The sequence below is a fragment of the Mirounga angustirostris genome, unplaced genomic scaffold, assembly GCF_029215605.1.
Source record: "Mirounga angustirostris isolate CCGP_5_RB_7025 unplaced genomic scaffold, mMirAng1.0.hap1 SCAF_14, whole genome shotgun sequence".
NCBI lineage: Eukaryota > Metazoa > Chordata > Mammalia > Carnivora > Phocidae > Mirounga > Mirounga angustirostris.
The window spans coordinates 746,015-761,751 of record NW_026991722.1 but is presented as its reverse complement, the minus strand read 5'-3'; the positions used below and the strand labels follow the sequence as shown (position 1 = coordinate 761,751).

Sequence of the window (15,737 nt, the reverse complement as noted above, 5' to 3'; positions counted from 1 at the left end):
AAACGTGCGCTGCCTGACGCTGGGGAAGAGCTTACCTCCTCACCCCCTCACGGCGGCTGACGAGCGTGTGCCTCTGATTCAGGACAGAGCAGCTTCCTCCCGAGGCCGGGGACACGCCAGGGGTGCAGACGGGAGCCTTTGGAAGTGACGCTCGGCCAGCTGTCCTTTCAGGTTCCAGTGGCGTCTCGCTGGCCATCTCCTGGTGCGCGGAAGAGGCGGTGACAGCGACCGTGAGTGGCGGGCCGGCCGCATCACAGCGGAAGCCGCGGCTGTGCCTGCCAAGCCTGCAGAGACCGGCCCCACTGCCCGCGCCGGCGTCCCGCGTCTGGGCTGCTATTCCTGCTTCTGGAGTTTGTTCTCAAATCAGGACATCGACACGAGTTTACAAAGCTGCACAAACCTAGCAGGCTGGAATTGCTGTGAGGCTGAGGAACGTGGCCCAGAGCGTGAGGGTTGGCGCCGAACGCCCCCTCCACAGCCCTCCCGCCTGTGGAGAAATCCCCGTCTGTGTTCACGCCAGAGTCCGTCTCTCCTGGTGACGCCCCATTCGCAGTCTTCGCCCCAAGTCCCCTCCTGGCTGCCACGCTCCCAGGGACACCCTCCGTCGGTTCCCGTTGGTGTTTGCCTCCGTGCTTGGCCCCCCGAGGGCGCAGCGGCCGCCTGTCCTGTCCCCGTTGTCCAGGCCTGTGCCACTGGCAGGACCTTGTGAGCCTGCACCTGCCTCCTCGGGGTGGGAGGCGACCTCAGGGTGGCCTCCTCACGGCCAGCACGGAGGCGGAGCCTGGACGTCTGCGCGGGCACCCTCACGCCTCTGGCCCTGCCACGTGCGCCTTGCCTGCCGGCACCCAGCAGGGTGCTGCGGGGTGTTCCCGGGCGTCCGGCTCTCACGATGGCCCTGCGGGTGGGATGGCGAGGATGCATGTCCGCACCGCAGCCGTCCTCCCGTAGGTCCTCGGAGCTCCGGCTGCCGGCCGGCCACATAAGCACATGGCCTCTGTGCTTACTCCCGGTGCTCGTAGCGTTCCCATATGCCTGTCACCGCAGCGTTGGACTGTGGTGTTGGAGTGACTACCCTTTGTCAAGGGAAGTGAGTGCGAAAATAAAGCAGGAGACGTGAAACAGCTTGGGGTGCCAAGCCCTTTCTAGGCTCCAGGCTCTGCTCCAGGGGCGCGAGCTGGTGGGCACGGGGCCGCGTTTAGCCGTCAGGAGAGCCAGGAGAAGGGGGCCCACTGTGTTTATGGCCGTTTGTCTGCAAGTGCCCTCTTTGCTGTTAGGACGGTTGTGAGTGAGAAAGGGGACTCTGCCCTGCCCGGTGCATGTCTGAATTTATTGGGGAAAGCGTTTCTGCAAATGGCTTTGTGCCGCCCTAGGGTCCTGGGTGGTGCGAGCCACATGTGGTCCTTACGGCAGACACTTGCCCGGCGGGGTGCAGACCGCGCCATCACAAGCTGCCAGGGAGGCGGCAGAGGGAGGAGGTGGGCTGGCGGGAGGCTCGGTGGGGAGGGGGCCCTCCCAGCTGCTGCTGCTGCAGGACGAGTTGAGCACAGCCACGTGTGGCCACATCCGTGCCCTGGGTGGTGCTCACAGTGGTGCTGGGGCACGTGTGCGAGAAGTGTGAGTGTGCGGCCCGTGTGGGTGTGAGGGCGTGTGTTTGAACGCAGGTGACAGGAGTGCTCGCCGCTGACACGTGACCACGAGTCGGTCACAGAGACGCCGCCGGGGGCCGGGCTGTGGGGCTCCTTAGCACGATGTCCTTGTGAATTAGCCTCTGCTTATAAATACTTCTGAGCCGTGGGCACGTAGGGTGCTTAGTGGGGAACTCTTGGTCTCTTGCTAGCTACACGGCTACTTGGAGAACGAGCCACTCACACTACAGCTGTTCATCGGGACGGCCGACGACCGCCTGCTGAGACCCCACGCCTTCTACCAGGTCCACCGGATCACGGGCAAGACCGTCTCCACCACCAGTCACGAAGCCATCCTCTCCAACACCAAAGTCCTGGAAATCCCACTGCTGCCGGAGAACAACATGCGAGCCATGTAAGCTGTGAGCGCCTGGCTGGGGCGGTCGGGGGTGGGTGCTGGGCGATGCGGCCTGCATGCCCACATCTCTGCCCTGGGCTCAGCACCCGTGTAAACCATAGAGTCGCAGGCTGACGGGTTTATGTAGGGCTTCTGCTGCTGTGCACGTGGTACTTGAGCAGTTCTGTCCCCGTGGCCAGTCCCCCCTCATGCCCGCGTTCACCTCCTGAACACGACATCCCTTTATTTCTGAGTTCAGTGGTGGCCATATGCAAACACTGAAAACAGTAGGAGCACGGTCTACATGGACACAGTTCTCCCTGGGTGGTTCTGTCATCCCTGACATGAGTGGCTCTGACGTGCGTCCGGATTGCCTTCGTGGCTCCATGGAAGCTGTGTCTCTAAGCTGACGATTGACCTCCTCGTGTGCAAAGAGGCCCATATTCACAGCCTCCCCGCGGCCTCCTCCCCTCCTTCCTACCACGGTTGTGCACCCCACACTCCACTCCCAGGGTGTGAAGAGCGGGGCCCGTGGCCAGGCTGGGGGCGGAGCAGGGCGCCCTGTGTCGTGTGTCAGGAACTGAAAGGTGTGGACTCCTGTTCCTTGTTCCGGGTAGTGTGGACTGTGCCGGGATTCTGAAGCTTCGAAACTCGGACATTGAGCTGCGGAAAGGGGAGACGGACGTCGGGAGGAAGAACACCAGGGTGAGGCTGGTCTTCCGGGTCCACATCCCACAGCCCAACGGCCGGACGCTGTCTCTGCAAGTGGCCTCCAACCCCATCGAGTGCTGTGAGTATCAGAGCCAGCCCCGTGTCCCATGCTCTGTTTTGTGGCACCTTTCCTGTTTTGTTGTTCGTGGAGACTTGTGGACTGGACTCACGTGGGCATCGCTCTTGTCCCTTGCCTGTCGCGACGACTCCTGAGGAGCTCGCTGTGCTGGGTTCAGGTTCACGGGCTGCGCATGCGGTGGGCCCATCTGCTCCAGCAACCGTGGGGAAAGAGGACAGTTTGTCCGAAACCCGGAGATGCTTGCACTCGCCACATGTGAGCTAATCCCTCGTGTATCAGAAACCCGAGCAGCGGGATTTTGGCGTCTTGTCCGTGGGGTCCAGCGAATCTAAGTTCGTCGGCCCGTGTAGGACTCTCGCCTTCCCTGCCAGCCCCTGGTTTTCCCTTCCCTTGTGGTGTGCATGATTCAGGTGCGTCCAGCCTTGGGCCTGAGCGCTCTACTCCTGTGGGGGCTCGGCCGCAGCGGGGGCTCAGTGTCCTGTGACAGTGACCTTGCTGATTTTTGTCAGCACGTGAGGTCATTGGTGGAGACCCCACAAGCTGGCGGGACACCCGGGGCCTCTACGTGTTCTTGTAGGAGGTGCAGCCAGCCCCACCCACCCCCTGGCCACTGTCAGAATGTCTCCTGCCCAGCGGCCCCTCTTCCTTCTCTCTCGGGGTGTGGCTGTCATAGGACACTCACCTGCCCCTGCGGCTCACCTGCCCACCTGTCTCAGAGGGAGGGTCTGGGTTTGGTTCCCTCACCTCTGACCTGACTGACCCACCTCAGTGCCCAGATTCCTTCCCTGCAATGTGTCCTGTGCCCCCCACGTGGAGCCCCGCAGGCACCTGTCCCCACACCCCGGCACGGCCCAGGGGTCCGGCCACAGGCCACTGCACGTGTCTGAAGCGTGTCCTCCCTGCAGACCCGCTGGCTGGCCGAGAGCCGTGGGTGTGCACCTGGCCCGAGAAACTCTGTGCCACCACTGCTCCTGCCCGGGAACTTTGTTTGGTGGCCTCACTGCATCCCATCCTCCCCAGATGGCCCCACCTCCCTGCGCTCTGCGCCTTGTCCCAGCCCCTCGGGTCCTGCGGCTCCTGGCTCTGACAGGACCGAGAGCCCCGAGACCCCACCCCGGGTCACATGGGGCCTGCGCCCCCGCCGTGGCCCCCAGCTTCGAGCCCGCGCTCCCTTCACCGTCCACATGGGTGCTCTCTTCCTGGAGAGGTGTGTCGGTGTGTCCGTTCTGCGCGGAGCACCTGCGTCAGTGGCAGAGGCCGAGGGCCCCCCGGGGTGGCATATTCGCTCCACGGAGGCTCATGCACAGACCCACGCCGTGCACACATCCCTGCGTCTTGATTTTCCCGCGGGCACAAATCAGATGTGCGCTTGCCCCGCTCGTCTCTGCGTGATGACACGGACCCGTCGTGCAGCTGGTGTATCTTGCACCGGAGGCTGCCCGTGTAGGCGCCATGCCCCCCACCAGACCCCGAGGCGGCGCCGGGGAGTGCCCGTTCCTGACAGACTGGCCGACCCCGGGCGCTCTCTCGGGACGGCGGCGTGAGGTGGGGCCGGGGGCGCGTGCTCACTATCCTGTTCTGACCCCGCGCAGCCCAGCGGTCGGCCCAGGAGCTGCCCCTCGTGGAGAAGCAGAGCGCAGCCAGCTGCCCCGTCCTCGGCGGGAAGAAGATGGTCCTGTCTGGCCACAACTTTCTGCAAGACTCCAAGGTCATTTTCGTGGAGAAAGCACCAGGTACTTTCCTTACAAACAGACCGTGGAGCATGTCCTGCTGTGGGCGCTGGTGGGGGTGGGTTCCTGGAGGCGGAGCGAGGCCGCTCGGTGGGGCTGTGTGCGTGCTGGGGCGCGGGAGCAGCTCACGTAGCTCTGGCCTGTCGGAGGCCTGCCTCCACTCGCTGCCTGTGGCCCCTTGACCAGGCTGGACGGACGTCTGCTGCTTGGCTCTGAGCAGCCCCTGCTCCCGGCCACCGCGGGCCGTCTCGGGAACCACCGTTCTGCTCTGTGTAGGAGGGCTTCTCGCCACTCCGAGCCACAGCCTTCTTGGCAGCGGGCATGTGGACGCAGAGCGGCCATGGTAGACGGTGGGGCCTGCGCTTGGACCGGGGGCCCCTCCACACCCCTTGGCATCCTTCTGGCCCCTCTTCTTGGTGCTGCCCTGGGATGCAGAGGCGGGTGCTGCTCTTCTCCGTGTGACCGGTGGCCTCCAGGGCTCCCGACTACTCTGCCTGTGTACACGTGTTGGCAGGTGTAGACCTGTGTGCGTGCAGTGGTGGAGCAGGGTTGCTATACGTCCAGGGTGAGCAGTCTCTTCTCTCTGACGTTTGGTGATAAGGCCCTGGGTAAGCTTCTGCCCCGGGACACCCAACCCGTCCGGGGAGAGGCCACTGGGCACTCGCGCGAATAACACACAAGGGCAGGCGAGAGCGTGTGCGGGGCTCGCCTCTCTCTGAAGCTCTCTGCAGCTTTGATTCGGGAGCCAGGTCCCTGCCGAGCATGCCCCGTGGGCACGAGGCCCTGCCGCCGACGGGGTGGCTCCTCCCTGTTTCCGAGGGGACCGGTGCAGGACCCACGCTGACCACTGGAAACCACGGCGGGGTTCAGCCTCCACAATGGGGTCCTGATTTTGTGCCGAGAGCAGGAAGCTTAAGTGCCTCCATCAAAATGGGCTTGAAAGTCCTCCGTGTTCAGCGTGGTCTGCCTGTGTAATCATGCACGTAATTGGGAAACGTGAATTATGGAGAAAACCGACTAAGCATAACGATCAGGAGAATTTGCGTTACTGGAATATTGTTCTTTAGAGGAAGCTAATTTTGAAATGATTTAACCTTTTGAGCTTTAAATGTGTGAATAAGTGTGTGAGGGGGAGGGTCACCAGACATGGCGCTCTGTTCGCCGCACAGCGAGGAGACGTGCTGGGACGTGGCCCAAGTTGCCGCTTTTCTGGCTGCTACACGAAGGAGAAGTCCACACGGCTTCCTTCTCTGCCTTCCCTGACCAGTCCTCATTGTGGTGCCAGGATGAGACCATGGGGGTCTCCTGGATGCTCCCCGCTTTGTGGGCGCCGTGGGGCTCCTTTTGCAGGGCAGGCTCTCCCGGCCCGGCCATCCTGCTCAGTCCTAGATCTCTGCTCCGTGGCCTGCTGGTGCCACGTGGAGGTTGGCCACGAGCCCACAGTGTGGGGACCTTAGTCCACGGATGTGTGGCTGGCGCCATCCTCCCCCGGGGGCCCTCCAGCCGCCCCTCCTGCGTGGCCTGGTGCCCCGTGCGCAGCCGGCAAGACGCAGGCGTGGGTGGCAATGTGGTTGCAGGCTGTGCCCGGCCCAGGTGGGTATAAACGCCGTGGTTACATGTCTGGACGCTGTCGCTAGTTTGGGTGTGTATTTAAATAAGGTGGTTTGTGTGTTTACACACGCGCACACGAGTTTTAACTCCTGGCAGACGGGGCACTCGTGCTTCTCCTAACGTATCCTGATGCGCTCTGTAACCGTAACTAGGCTTTTCCTAGTTGGCTTTTTGGAGAAACCATTGAAGTCAGTTTAGGTTACAGTCGTCCCGTAGGCTTTTGGTGAGGCCTTTGGTCTGTGGCAAAGTTCAGTCTTTAAACTGCTTTTGGCGCCAAGGTCAGAATGTGATCAGGGAGACCCTCGTTGTGGGAGTCCTGAGCATGAGTCCCGCCAGGAAGGCCTGTGTGGTTCCCGTTCCTCCAGCTGCTCTGGGTGTCTCGGGGGCGCCCACCGCCCTGTGTCTGGGCCTCTTTGCAGTCGCTCTGGGCTTACGCACTAGTGACCCAGAGCTTTGTGAGGTTTCAAGGAGCGGTTCTTTCTGCCTGGGGGCTGGCCACGCCTGCTCCATCTCCCAGGAGGAGAGGCGCCTGGCGCCTGTGCAGGGAACAGCGTTCAGAGTCTTCGTAGGCGGCGGGATCAGCCCCGCTGGTGGGTGTTGGCGGGTCCCCGGGGGCCAGCCCAGGCAAGAGGAGGGGCTGGGAGGACCTCGCGAGACGTGAGGTGTGTGAGAGCAGGTGTGTGAGAACAGGTGTGTGACAGCACGTGTGTGTGAGCAGGTGTGTGACAGCACGTGTGTGAGAGCAGGTGTGTGTGAGCAGGTGTGTGAGAGCAGGTGTGTGTGAGCAGGTGTGTGACAGCACGTGTGTGTGAGTAGGTGTGTGAGAGCAGGTGTGAGCAGGTTGTCAGGGCGTGTGAGCAGGTGTGTGTGAGCAGGTGTGTGACAGCAGGTGTGTGAGGTGAGGTGTGTGAGCAGGTGTGAGGTGTGAGCAGGTGTGAGAGCAGGTGTGAGCAGGTGTGTGACAGCAGGTGTGTGAGAGCAGGTGTGTGTGAGCAGGTGTGTGAGCAGGTTGTGAGAACAGATGTGTGAGCAGGTGTGTGTGAGCAGGTGTGTGACAGCAGGTCTGTGAGCAGGTGCGTGTGAGCAGGTGTGTGACAGCAGGTGTGTCAGTAGGTGTGTGACAGCAGGTGTGTGAGCATTTGTGTGTGAATAGGTTGTGAGAGCAGATGTGTGTGAGCAGGTGTGTGAGAGCAGGTGTGTGTGAGCAGGTGTGTGGGCAGGTGTCTGAGAGGTGTGTGAGCAGGTGTGTGAGGTGTGTGAGAGCAGGTGTGTGTGAGCAGGTATGAGCAGGTGTGTGTCAGGGCGTGTGAGCAGGTGTGTGAGAGCAGGTGTGTGAGCAGGTGAGAGCAGGTGTGTGAACAGGTGTGTGTCAGGGCGTGTGAGCAGGTGTGTGAGCAGGTGTGTGTCAGGGCGTGTGAGCAGGTTGTGTGTGTCAGGGCGTGTGTGAGCAGGTGTGTATGGTCTGTGTGAGTGTGAGTGGGGGCTGTGTGTGTGTGAGGACCCCCTCTGTTGTCGTGGGGGTGCAGCCACCCACGCTCCTGGCCACATCGTGTGGCAGGGACAGTGTGCGGGAGCCCCAGGTGCCCTGTGATCTTTCTGTCCGAGCCTGGCCACAGCCGGGCAGAGCCAGCGGGGCTGCGTTCTGAGGGCTCTGGTCATCCAGGGTGCGGCGACAGCCTGGCCGGCACTTGCACCTCCTCTCCCGCCCTGGTCCAGGGCCGTGGCCACGGGGCTGTGGGTCCCACTTCCTTGGCATGCCGGTTCTGAAAGGTTTCTGGAAGTTGTGCAGACACGGACACCGCCGGCTGGCGGTGGGCTCACACACGTGCAGGCCGTGACGTGGCGCGGAGGAAAGATGTCTCCGTCGGAGTTTCCTGGGGTGGTTGTGGGAGGCGGTAGGAGCACACATCTGTCCACTCGGACAGCCGCTGCCCCTTGCTCGCCCACGTCAGCACGCCGAGGCCTGACCTCCACGGACAGTGTTCTCAGGCAGCCCGCTCCGGTGAGCGCTCCGCAGGGCCTGGCCGCGTGGGTGGGGGAAATAGCTGGTGCCCCTCGGATAGCGTCACCTGTGACCTTGCGTGGGACTGACGACTCTGGAAGCCACACTCATTGCCAGTGAGCCAGCACACAGCCTCAAGAAGGCTTTTCCTTGTGCTGTGGTCTGATCGAATGCTCGCGCCCCCCCCCCCCGTTGTAAACTACGGGACGTTTCACGTGGTCTCGGGGTCTGCCTGTGTCCCCGAACCCCCCTTCTCCTCCCCAGCTCAAGAGCTTGCCTTTACTGATGTCCCAAGATGCGCCCTGGTGCCCACTGGGGAGATGAGGCTTCGGCCCAGCCGGTGGGGATTCCACTCCCTCGCTGGGCTCTCCTGTGGGGACCCAACGTGCTCTCCAGGCCCAGCATTCGAGGGGCAGGGGCGGCCAGTGGGGGCTCAGCATGCCCTTCCTGGGGTGTGGTGACCCGCGCTGGACAGTGTGCAGAGGACCCAGCACGGGCAGGAGGGCCTCTCCGCAGACCCCCACAGGGCTTCCCGAGTCAGACCAGAGGCCTTGCGCCCTTGCTGGGAGAGGGTTGTCACTGAAATTTCCTTTCTCCGGGCTGGTGGCCAGTCTTTCCTGTGCTCTGCCCCAAACCATGCCTGGGTCCTCCCAGCTCAGCACCGAGGTGACATCCGGCAAGTGGGCCCAGCGGGGAGGGTTTTCTGTTCCAGATCCCACCCTCTTGCACCCATGGGTCTTGATGGGAAGGAGCGCAGGAATGGGTGGACGAGGTCACACAGGCTCCCTCTTGTTCCTCTTCTTCCTTCTGTCACAAGGCCACCCACGTGCACACCACACACGCTTTGAAGAACGTATGTTCTACGTCTGCTTTGTTGAGATGGAACTCACCGACCACGCAGCTCATCCATTTCAAGTTCAGGGGTCTTTGGTCTACTCGGCTAGGCAGCCATCCCACCAATTCAGACATTCCCAAACGCCATCCGCCCGTTCTCCTAGCCTGGCAGCTTCTAAGCCATTTTCTGTCCGTGTGGACCCGCCGGTTCTGAGCACCGCCCCGCCCAGAGCGGTGGTATTGGTCCGCTGTGTCTGGCTTCTGCACTGAGCGCACGTCTTCAGCTGCGTCCACACAGGATGTGTGTTGAACTTCGTCCCGCTCAAGGCTGGTAGCATTCCATCGTGTGGATGGACCACGTTGTGCTAACCCGCTTGCAGTGTAGACGTGGGGCTTGTGCCCACCTTTTGGGTCTGGTGCTTCCTCGAACACTGGTGTGCAGGTTTCTGTGTGGATGTGTGTGCCCTTCCCTGGGCATTGCCCAGGTGCAGAGTCCTGGTCGTTGGAATGCCGTGTTCAGTCGTGTGGGGACCAGCCAGGCTGAGCCCCACAGCAGGAGGCTGATTTCTTTCTCCTCTGGAATCTCTTCTGCAGGAAACAGACTGCTTTGAGCGGTGTTGGGGGGCCCCCGAGTGTGAGGCTTGGGGAGTTTCAGGGATTGAGGGAAGTGAAGACCAGCTGCATGGAGGCACTCCCCCTGGGTAGCACCCCAGCGCCGCTGACCCTGCATGCTCAAGAGTCAGCGCCCCGTCTCCTCCGTGGCCCCCACAGGAGTGTGGAGGGGCCCCATTTGTGCCTCCCCCACTGCCTTCCCCGACAGCCGGTAGCCCCATGACGGCGTTCGGTGTGCAGCCTGCTCCCACAGCCAGCAGATGGTGGGCAGGAGACCATGTGCACGTGGCCGTGGGCCCTGGGAACGTGTGTCCCGCCACGCAGACGTGTGATTCGGTCTGATCGGGCCTCTGCTGTTTCCATCCTGCCCGTTGGCTGTGTGACTGGCAGACCACTTCAGCTGATGCTGTGACTTGGGAGGAAGCTGGCCACTGGGCGTCCACGCTCCCGCTTGCCGGGGGCTTGGATGGCTATGTCTTGGGAAGCTCCGATGCTCCCGCAGAGGCTGGGGGCCCCACGTGTGGCCCCGTCCGGCCCCGAGCCGCCCCGGGAGCTGTGTGACTAAGAGCTGGGCTCGGAGGCTGCGCCAGCCACAGGCCGGCCATGGAAGCCTCCAGGCGGGCGGGTGTGGTGGGGAAGCCTTTCCGATGACTCACACTGCAGGGAATTCCCTAATGATTCGGAATATTTTTACTTCTGGGCTTGCGCACAGTTTCCTACTGAGGACCCAGGGAGCTCTTGATAAGGCTGGGGCTCCCAGGCTCATTCGGTGCTGGCCTTTCCCGTCCCCGTAGAGGCTGGGCTTTGCTTGGCACCCAGGCCGGGCCTGCCTCCGGCCAGAGCCCCACGGAAGCCGACGCCCAGAGGCCGGACGCCCAGAGGCCGGACGGCAGGGTCCGCGGCCCCAGCTCCTGGGGAGACCAGCGACCGGTCCCTGTGGCACTGGCACACGTGGGAAGCGGTTTTGTAACTGCCTAGTGTCCACGGTGGTCAGCCACGTTGGATGGTCTTCGGACAGTCAGCCTGTACACACTTCGACGTCTGCGTGAGTGGACAGCAGCTCATTTAGGACCCTCAGTAGAAACAGGCCAGACGCCTGTCCCTGTGGGCTGTGACTCAACCACAGATACAAAGACTCAGGGAAAACGGGGCCAGAGCCCAGGACCGTCCTCAGGTGGGCGGGAAAGTGCAGGCAATGGGCTCCTGCACCGCGGGCCTTCCAGAAGCCGGCGTCTAACGGGAGCGTCGGGGTGTGTCTGTTTGTGCTCTGTTGACCTGCACCCAGCAGGGCTGGCGTTTGGGGGAGCAGAGTGTAGCGTGCACAGTGGGCCCGTGTGGCTGGCCGGCCCTGGGCCGACGCTCTGATGAGGACTGGGACCCACCAGCCCAGGAGGGGCTGCAGCAGGAGGGTTCTGCTGCCCCACTTGGCCCCCGGGCCCCACGAAGCACCCCACCAGCTTCGTGACGTGGATGAGCCCGCAGGGTGTGTTCACAGCAAGGCCGGGTCTGCTCTGACCCCTCTTGGAGGGTAGACGGTGGGCGCAGGATCCCTTTGTTGCTGAACACCCTGTCCCTGGCCCCTCGTGGACCTCGGTTTCCCTCCTGCCCCCGCATACTCGATGTGCCTCCCTGCCCCCACTCCGACAGGAGGCCCAGACACCCGAGAATTCCTCAGGGAAGCCTGAGCCATGCTTTCCACCGACAGACGGAGACCGGGCAGCAGCCAGGGCTGCCCCCAGCCGTCCAGGTTGTGACACCTAAAGCTGTGTTTCTTTAAAGTTGTTTTAAGAGGCACCAAGAACATGAGAGACTTGCTTACAGGAAGAATAATTTCGATTTCCTTAAGCAAGTGGTGGGTGGGGCCCCAGCCCGCGAGCCCAAGGAGGGTCTGGCCTGCACGGCCTAGACTAGCCTGCCCCGTCCTCACGCGGGGCAACTGGAACCCCATCCCCAGCTCACAGCTCACGATCATCCGTCCGCTTGGGGGGCTGGGGGTTAAGGATGCTTCTGTGCTCTGGAATGTGAGCAGCTTTGTGGAAGTCTTGGTTGGTGCCTTTGAGAATGGGACGGTGTATTTTTAGTTTCCCATTATGTTTTCCTGGAGGAGACACGGACGCTGATCCCTTGGGCCACTGGTCTGCATTTTATCACCGAGTGGGTTCATCTGGTGGGTAATTTGCTCCGGGACCTCGGGCGTCCCGAGAGGCTGGTGTGGTCCTGGCAAGCCGACGCTGCTCTGGGCTCTGTGTGACTCACATTTCCTCCCTCTGTCTCCACCCTCCACCCCTGCCCGCCCGCACTGTCAGGCAGAAAAAGGAGATTTTGTCTAATTTATTTATAATTTAGGATCTGTAAGACACATACATCTCTTCTTTGGAAACAGAGCAGGAGCAAAAACTAAGTATGTCTCGTTGTAATTGTTCGTTTGGGGACAGACTTTATAGAAGATGGGGAGGGGGGAGACCTTGGCAGGAGACTGACCTCTGTTAATTCAAAGTAACTACCCAGCCGGTCCCCACACAGTTGGCCGGCCATAGAGGGGCTTCCAAAGGCCAAGTACTCGGTTTGCAGACGTTCCCACCAGTGGACTTCTCGAGGCTCCCTCCCTCGCAGGCCTGGGCCTGCAGAACACTGAGCCCTTTCAAGGCCTATTGGGAGCCTTTTTACTTTTTTTTAAACATGCAAACGGCCACTGGGGTAAGGTTAAAAATACCATGTTTTGCATTTCTGTATCCTGATGTGGCAAGAAGTCGTCACAGAAAGGGTTTTCTCGTTTAGCTGGCAGTTCCTGTGGGCAGAGGCAGGACCGTGGCTCCTGGGCCCTCATTTGTTGGAATAACTCTGCTCCCAAAACATACAGGCTTTGCAGGCACCGCTCATTCGGCCCCGGCTCCCGGGGTTTGCACCTTGAGGCTGGAGTCACTGGCGGGCACGAGGGCCAGGACACACACCTGGGTCCAGGTCTGAGGACCACGCACTTTTTCCCGGGTCCTGGTGTTTCTCCTGGGCTCGCACTCCCTTGACAAGCTTGGCATGTAGAAACCCTCCCACGCCTGGCGTGAGGCTGGGGCGGCATGCCTGTGGATGTAGGCGGGGGGGCAGATTTCTGGGGCGCTCGCTGAATGTGGCCCCCTCCCACAGAGCCGGGGGCCTTTGGGCACCGCCAGGCTCCCTGCCCCCACGTCTGGGCCTGGCACGTCCTCTCCGCCAGTGACCCACACACAACTGTTTGCTCTCACGAGTTAACAGCCAGGATGGCCTGAGCTCATCAGAGGGCGGCGGTCTCCAGGGTCCCCTGTGCCTGGTGAAGGCACGTGGTCTTGTGCAGTGGGCTCGACCAGGCACCCAGAGTGACCAGCTTCCCTTTGCCCCTTTCTTCTAGATGGTCACCACATCTGGGAGATGGAGGCGAAGATGGACAGAGACCTGTGCAAGCCGGTAAGTATGGCCGGACACGCAGCCCGTGGTGGCTCTGGAGGCTGGGGGCTTCCTGCTTGCGGGAGCAACGAGAAATACCAGATGGAATAACAGAGCACAAAGCGGAGACTGTGGTAAAGCGCTTCCTGAAACAAGTGTTCTCAGGACCCACAACCCACTGGAGGGCAGGACCCCCGCCCCAGGAGGTGCTCCGTCCCCTGCGGGGACCCTGGGCTCGCACCTGGGCCCCCCCGGCGATCGTTGTCACCAGGGGTCCCGCAGAAGCCGCTGTTCTGAGTGTGAGTGGGCGCCTCACCTGCCCCAGCATGCCAGGCTGTGTGAGGTTCCACCAGCGTCCTTGGCACCCATCACCGAGTAGACTCTTGTTTTGAATGTGAACTAGATGTGAAGTCAGGTCTCATTGTGCCACTCAGATGTGCTCATTCCCTCTGCCAATTAGCTGGTGTGCTTGTAGGCGCCGGCAGGTCGCGGAGCAGGGGCCCGGCCTCGTGGGGGCCGCTGCGCAGCTCTCAGGCCCACAGACGCCCCGCGTGCACCCACACGGACACCCAGCCTCTCACAGCTCCTTGCTTGCGCGTGTAGGTACCTGCGAGGTCTTTCCTGCCCCCATGGTTGTTGATGGAGGAGGGAGGTTGGTCGTCTACAGGTCTGCGGCTCGTGCTAGCCAGCACACTGTTCTCCATCCCCCGACCTTTCGCTGGGGCCTTATGTTTAAAGTGGATTTCTCATAGACAGCAAATAGCTGGGTCTGATGGTCCGTCCGTTCAGTGGTGTATTTAGAACGTTGGTGTCCAAAGTAATTATTGACAGAGTGGGATTAACCTCTCCTATCACGTGTGTGTTCTGCTTGGTCCCAGAGAAGCAGCAGAGGACTTCAGGCTGACCTAAGACTGTGGCCAGCAGGTCACTGAAGAAGTTCAAAGTTCTCCCAAGCCCTGTAGCTCACCCCACTGACTGTGGTGGACAGGTGTGTGTGCCCCTTGCTCAGCCTGTTGACCATGGACGGGTGTGTGTGGCCCCTAGCTAACCCTGCTGACCACGGACAGGCGTGTGTGGCCCCTAGCTCAGCCTGTTGACCGTGGACGGGCGTGTGTGGCCCCTAGCTCAGCACGCTGGGACCGTGGACGGGCGTGTGTGGCCCCTAGCTAACCCTGCTGACCACGGACAGGTGTGTGTGGCCCCTAGCTCAGCGCGCTGGGACCGTGAACGGGCATGTGTGGCCCCTTGCTCAGCCCGTTGACCGTGGACGGGCATGTGTGGCCCCTAGCTAACCCTGCTGACCACGGACAGGTGTGTGTGGCCCCTAGCTCAGCCCGTTGACCGTGGACGGGCGTGTGTGGCCCCTAGCTCAGCGCGCTGGGACTGTGGACGGGCGTGTGTGGCCCCTAGCTAACCCTGCTGACCACGGACAGGTGTGTGTGGCCCCTAGCTCAGCGCGCTGGGACCGTGGACGGGCGTGTGTGGCCCCTAGCTAACCCTGCTGACCACGGACAGGTGTGTGTGGCCCCTAGCTCAGCGCGCTGGGACCGTGGACGGGCATGTGTGGCCCCTAGCTAACCCTGCTGACCACTGATGCGTGTGTGGCCCCTAGCTCAGCGTGCTGGGACCGTGGACGGGCGTGTGTGGCCCCTAGCTCAGCGCGCTGGGACCGTGGACGGGCATGTGTGGCCCCTTGCTCAGCCCGTTGACCGTGGGTGGGCGTGTGTGGCCCCTAGCTAACCCTGCTGACCACGGACAGGCGTGTGTGGCCCCTAGCTCAGCTTGTTGACCGTGGACGGGCGTGTGTGGCCCCTAGCTCAGCGCGCTGGGACCGTGGACGGACATGTGTGGCCCCTAGCTAACCCTGCTGACCACGGACAGGCGTGTGTGGCCCCTAGCTAACCCTGCTGACCACTGACGCGTGTGTGGCCCCTAGCTCAGCGTGCTGGGACCGTGGACGGGCGTGTGTGGCCCCTAGCTCAGCCCGTTGACCGTGGACGGGCATGTGTGGCCCCTAGCTAACCTTGCTGACCACGGACAGGCGTGTGTGGCCCCTAGCTAACCCTGCTGACCGTGGACGGGCGTGTGTGGCCCCTAGCTAACCCTGCTGACCACTGACGCGTGTGTGGCCCCTAGCTCAGCGTGCTGGGACCGTGGACGGGCGTGTGTGGCCCCTAGCTCAGCCCGTTGACCGTGGACGGGCATGTGTGGCCCCTAGCTAACCTTGCTGACCACGGACAGGCGTGTGTGGCCCCTAGCTCAGCCTGTTGACCGTGGACGGGCGTGTGTGGCCCCTTGCTCAGCCCGTTGACCGTGGACGGGCATGTGTGGCCCCTAGCTAACCCTGCTGACCACGGACAGGCGTGTGTGGCCCCTAGCTCAGCCCACTGACTGTGGACGGGCATGTGCGGCCATTCTGACAGTGCAGGGAAATGGGAAGTTGGCTTACTCAGAAATAGTACTCAGGGCAGGAACATACTGTTTTCTCAGGGCTCCCGGAGGCCCTGGGGTGTTGCAGCGGGGTGCACAGGGAGGAGTTTCTGACGCCGTTAGGTAGGTATCTCTGCCCTGCGGCTGGTGGGACTCTGAGTCACGAGGGGGACCCCCGGCCACCATGAAGGTAGCTCTCTGACGGCTGCTCACTCACGGCAGGCCCGGGGCTGCCCAGGTCCTCCCAGGTGGCTCTATCAGGATGAAGCATCTCTACTTGGGACTTCAG

General features: G+C 62.2%; 1 protein-coding gene across 5 annotated transcripts in view; it reads left to right on the top strand.

Moving 5' to 3' along the window:
- Positions 1-15,737, top strand: part of NFATC1 (nuclear factor of activated T cells 1) — a 110,560-nt gene that overhangs the window by 42,546 nt on the left and 52,277 nt on the right. For all 5 annotated transcript variants that reach the window (XM_045886520.3, XM_045886521.3, XM_045886522.3 and 2 more), the window contains exons 4-7: positions 1,838-2,040; positions 2,640-2,812; positions 4,405-4,545; positions 12,984-13,039. In XM_045886520.3, coding sequence (XP_045742476.2) covers positions 1,838-2,040; positions 2,640-2,812; positions 4,405-4,545; positions 12,984-13,039 — 573 coding nt within the window. The remainder of the gene's footprint in view (positions 1-1,837; positions 2,041-2,639; positions 2,813-4,404; positions 4,546-12,983; positions 13,040-15,737) is intronic.